Source organism: Engraulis encrasicolus, chromosome 17, assembly GCF_034702125.1.
Source record: "Engraulis encrasicolus isolate BLACKSEA-1 chromosome 17, IST_EnEncr_1.0, whole genome shotgun sequence".
Classification (NCBI taxonomy): domain Eukaryota; kingdom Metazoa; phylum Chordata; class Actinopteri; order Clupeiformes; family Engraulidae; genus Engraulis; species Engraulis encrasicolus.
The window spans coordinates 28,842,158-28,847,755 of NC_085873.1; the positions used below are offsets into that span (position 1 = coordinate 28,842,158).

The 5,598-nt window shown below is 43.9% G+C and overlaps 1 protein-coding gene across 1 annotated transcript in view; it reads left to right on the top strand.

The window, feature by feature from the left end:
* The window catches only part of ubald1a (UBA-like domain containing 1a), a 29,027-nt gene extending 23,894 nt beyond the window's left edge, over window positions 1-5,133 (top strand). Inside the window, exon 3 of the mRNA XM_063220578.1 lies at window positions 2,624-5,133. Coding sequence (XP_063076648.1) covers window positions 2,624-3,100 — 477 coding nt within the window. The 3' untranslated portion in view covers window positions 3,101-5,133. The remainder of the gene's footprint in view (window positions 1-2,623) is intronic.
* Window positions 5,134-5,598: the final 465 nt, after the last annotated feature.

Here is a 5,598-nt window from a genome sequence, read left to right on the forward strand (position 1 = left end):
GCTGTTCTACGTCAAACAGACGCCAGGGGACGCGATGCCTCAATGCGCTTAGACGCAGTTCCATCGCTCAGTGACCCGGGTTCAATTTTGCCTTGAGGTCCTTTGCCGATCCTTCCCCGTGTCTCTACCTCTCCCTCGTTTCCAGTCACACTCTCATACTGTCCTGTCCTAAATAAAGCCATAAAAGCCCTATCTTTACAGTTTTTCTCGATTGCCTCCATACAAGTTCTGGTACTTCACACACAATTCTCGGAACATCTCACCCATTTCCCAACTCCCATAACCAATGTCACTGAACACTAAACACAATTCCTTATTTACACTCACATTTCAGTTTTAAAACATACTCTTTTCAAACCACTACACACAATTTTCTGGATTACACACATTTTTCATGAAGAAAAACCCTGGTTGTCGCATTGAACACACTGCCATTCAAAATACTAAAATCAACTGCCACCCTATGTTCACTTCCTCATCAGATGGGCAAACTCTCTTCATACCGCTTTACAATCTGAAATCATCACCCCATAGGGACACATATTGCATGTGATATTGATGAAAACATGAGTGGATGCAGTGAGAAAACACAAAATGTAGGAGTTCACTTTCATGTGGTTACCCAATATTTTACAATGAATTAGTGTGATTTTTTAAATGTCAGAAAAATATGTAAAATATACACACATTTGTGTACTCTGAGTCTAAAAACAATATTTCAGTATTTTACTACGGAAAAATACCCTCTTTAGTGAGTAGAACAGTGAAGAAAATAAGTTTCTACTGTGTGTCAAGTTGAGTATAGAGTTTTACCTTGTGCATATTAGTGTTCAATGGTTCACATAAGAGTGTATTGAAATGACTGCTTGTGTGTGTCATTTGAGAACAAAATTAGGTTTTTAGAAGAGAGTACATTGTTTTGAGACAAGACGTGCATTTTTCAGAGGAAGTGAAGAGTTCTGCCCGTTGCGTGTGAGGTTTGGAGATTTGTGTGTAGAGTTCTGAGAATTCGAGAACTGATTCAGAAAATTGTGTGTAAGCAATCGAGAAAAACTGTAAACATATCTTTAAACATGCCGGTCCATTGTTTTGGACCCTGTCCATCCCTTGCAGCCACAGCACACCCACAGCAGAGCAGAGCAGAGTAGAGCGGAGCAGAGCGGGGAGCTTTGGGATAAATCCCACCCTGGCATGACTCTCCAAGTCTCGCTCTGCAAGATGACAGCTGGCTGTCCGGAAGGAAGGGATTGCCGTTGAGCAGTTAACGCGCTCGCCAGCCACAACTGTTTGACTCGGACACAGGGCCCCGGGGCAAGACACTGATAGGGCCCCCCATACGGCCTGCCAAGGTCACAATAGGGCCCCCATCACCAATACAGAAGGGCCCCGGGGGAAGTGCCCTGGTTGCCCCCCCCCTATTGCTCCGCTCTGGACACAGCTGTTGTGCTCCGCATGGATGGCCGGCCATTTGAGATGGTTGGAAGTCAGTTAGTCACGGTGGTGGTGGTGCAATGACTTCAGTCTTTAATCGCTGACTCGTAGTGAGGTGTCACGATACATGCAGTGTGTTCTTGGCTATGCAACAGTAGAGCCTCTTTTCTTTGTCGCTCGTTAAATTCATTCTTTTTCTCGTGTCAGAAATACCATTCACCCTACAAGGGGGGGGCAAAGGGGTCAGTTATCCCGGGCCCAGGGAGATGGGGGCCCATAATTGGGTCCTCATTACATTGTATGTATTTGATTGGGGGGGGTTAAGATAACTTTGTCCTGGGCCCAGCCAAAGCTGTCAGCGGCCCTGCACCCCATTACAAGTTCATGAAGCACAAAAAAAAAGAAAATTAAGGCGCAATTGAAACACTTCTTTGAACATGCCGTAGGATTACGAGAGGGAAGCCAAAAGCACTTTGAATTGTTAAATGCCTCTCTCTCCATGTGCACACTGGCCAACACACCACATAACACAACTTGTAGCTCACATTACTGTATTATTGTATACTGTATATTGCACATACTGTACATCCTATTATAGCATTTGTAAGTTGTTGATTTCAATTTAAAGATTGCTTGTTGTCATAACTTGTTGTACCGACTTCATATCTTAAATGAATCAGTCTCCCTACAGATGTACGCACTGGACAACATGAATGTTGCATTTCTTACACATACGAGCTGTAATAGCTTTGCTCCTACCGTATATCTAACCTCTCTCTCTCCCTCTCTCTTTCTCTTTCTCTCTCTCTCTCTCTCTCTCTCTCTCTCTCTCTCTCTCTCTCTCTCTCTCTCTCTCTGTCTCTCTCTCTCATTTATTGGCACCTGGCTGAGATGTAAGCCATGTATTTACCTTTGTAACTTTAGTTTTTTTGTGATTGTCACTCCATGGCACTTTTTGTGCTTCTGTATTCCAAGAATTTGTATTAAAGGTTTTTTGAAAATTCAATTCTCTCTCAATTATAGATGTGTAGACCGGACAACATGAATGTCGCACTTTTCACACATAGTACCTGTAATCGATGTTCACAAGTACTCACAGCTAACCCCTCTCTCTCTCTCTCTCTCTCTCTCTCTCTCTCTCTCTCTCTCTCTCTCTCTCTTTCTCTCTCTCTCTCTCTCTTTTTTTTTCCAGATGTGCACACCGGCCAACACGCCAGCCACGCCTCCCAACTTCCCCGACGCGCTCACCATGTTCTCCCGGCTGAAGGCCTCTGAGAGCTTCACCAGTGCCAGCGGCGGCAGCCCCGGCATGGGGGGCATGGGCGCCCCCATGGGATCCTTAGGCTCCATGGCCACCTCCCCGCCCCCGCCTCCCCCACCCATGGGCATGGGCATGGGGATGGGCATGGGCATGGGCATGGGCATGGGCTGGGGCGTCTCCCCATCGCCCACAATGCCCGGCCACCACCACCAGCAGGCGGGAATATGGACTCAGGGCTCCCCTTTACCTCCGCCGCCGCCCCCACACCACCAAGCCATGCAGCATCCACACGCCCACGCTCACGCTCACGCTCACTCTCAAGCGCACCATCAGCAGCACGGATGGCCGTCAGGCGTGAACCAGCAAGTGGAGCAGAAGGCTAGCGTAGCGATGGAGGCCGAGAGATGAGGCGGCGGCAAGAGACACTTTTTGTTCGCGTTTTTAGGATTTAAAACAGGCCCCCCTCTCTCTCTCTCACTCTCCTTTCCTCCCCTCCTCTGTCCCTCTCTCCCTCCCTCCCACTCCCCTGGTCCAGTACCTGCCATCATCACCAAATTAACCCTTCCCCTCCCTTCTTCTTCGACAGCACCTCACTTTTTACGTCTGCATAGCCTTGGGAGAGGGAAGTGGGGTGGGTGGGGTTGGAGTCGGGGAGTTAGGAGGGCGATTTGATTGGGTGGTTGGGAGGAGAGGGGGCGGGACACTCTACTTTCTTATTGGCCGTGGGCAGAGGAAGGAGGAGGAGCCACACAACCAAGATGAAAACGGAGAAAAAAAATACCAAGCAACACAGACAATTACAAGAAGGGGAGAGAAAAACACAATGCAAGGTTGATGAAACTAATAATAATAATAACGATAATCATAATAATAATGATGATAATGATAATAATAATAATAATAAAGACGTAAACGAGAAAAAAAAATACAAAAATGCACACCATATTACCGAGTAAGAAAGCAAGTGATAAAAAAAACTTCTTAGATTTTTTTTTGTTCATTTTAAAGAAAGCATAGTTTAAAAATATATACGTATATATATATATTAAAAAAAAATATCTATATAAAAATGGAACTGACCCCGTCAAGCCCAAGGATTTGTGATACTCACAGACAAGATGGACAATTTTAAGCAACTGTTTCTAATTTTCTTTTTCTGTCATCTGGTGTCTTATCTGTGTGTGAGAACTCAGCAGTTTGCGTTGCATGAAGAATTGGAATCCGTCATTTTAAAGGTTTTCAAGGTTTATTTCCGGACTTTTCTTTCTCAGACATACATGTGGACAGTGTGGAACAACCACACATACATACATATTCACAACTACACTAACGAACACACAACAATACACTCAATACACAACTTGTACAAGAAACCAGGACTTTTTTCTCTCGTTCCATTGGACAATGGGACTCTGTACTCTGCTTACCTCATTGGTCACCTGACTTTCTTCAAACCAATCAGGGAATCACGATTGTTCCTAACCAAGGACATTTTTAAATTACATCGGAGACCTTTCATTCATATATTGTCGGTAGGCATTTTCATAGTTGAACATCTCCTGCTTTCAAGTGGGGCAACGACAGAGTTGAACAGGAAATACCCCCCAGGAAATACTCCCCAACCCTGAAGATGTGTGGGTATTTTGTGGAGGACAGTTCATTCTATGTAGTGTTTTTTTAAGGTTTTCATTGAGACTGGGTTGCGAGCTGTTGGATAGTAAAGACGGGTGTTTTTGAAATACGTAACTAAGGCCGCTAAAAAGTTCTTTTTTTAAATAAAAAAAGAGAAGCTACACAAAACCTGACTACTATATAATAAGAAATGTTTGTAAGCAGACTTGCCACTTTGCATGATGTACGCAAATGCATACCTACCATCTTTTGTAGTTTGTTGCTTTTTTGGGGGAATTCGACATGACTTGTATTGTTTTCCTTTCAAATTTTCAGTCAAAAATATTTTTTTTCTTTCATTCTTCTATGAACCATCTCTCACCTTTAAAAGCAACTGCTGAGATAGCAGTTAAGAGCCATTATGGCCAACCTGGAATCCATAGTTACAACCCAGTGCCACGTTTTCCAAATGACCTGGTTTTACCTGCCTATTTCAACCAGGTGATCATTCAACCAGGCAATCACCTGCTTGAATTGGGCAGGTAAAACCAGGTCATTTGGAATATGTGGCACTGGATTCTGAGTCCAGGTTGCCCATATATAGCTGGTAAAGAGTAAAAGAGGGAGAGACATTGACATACATTACGTAATACTCAAGTTCAGGGTAGCACTCATCACTTTTCTAGGGCCTGTTTCTTTAAAAAGGACAAAACCAGACAAAAAAAATATAAATAAAACGTTTCTATTCTTGGTCCACCTTTTTTCTCGTAAGGATGAGTACTACACATAATGTTCACCGTGGTACACTATCAGTAACCCATTATTATTATTATAAACAAAAGAAAAAACATCAGTCACATAATTCTCATTTTTTTCTTTTTCTTTCGTGGTTTACTTTCCATTTTGCACTGTTTTTTCTAATCAAGATGTCTCGGGATCACCTCTTTCTAAACCCTTTTTATTTCATGTACGTTTTCCCCCCTCCTGTATGACTGTATTGATACCATTCCCACAATATTTGTGGACTACCTGATAATTAAGTTATCATTGTTTGTGTTCCTAAATAAATATTGTATGTTCTAAAAAAGCCAGTGTCCGTTTCCCTGGTCCCTGCAGAGCCTGACGCAACTGAGCCATGTGGCCAGGGGTGTCGTACAGGGGGGTTAAGTGTGACTTACCAGGGCCCACATAGGGGGCCCACACAGAGTCTGATTTATGTAGATAAATTGCTAGGGGGTCCATTGGAGCTGATTGTACATAGGGCCCACAATTTGCTGCTACGCCCCTGCATGCGG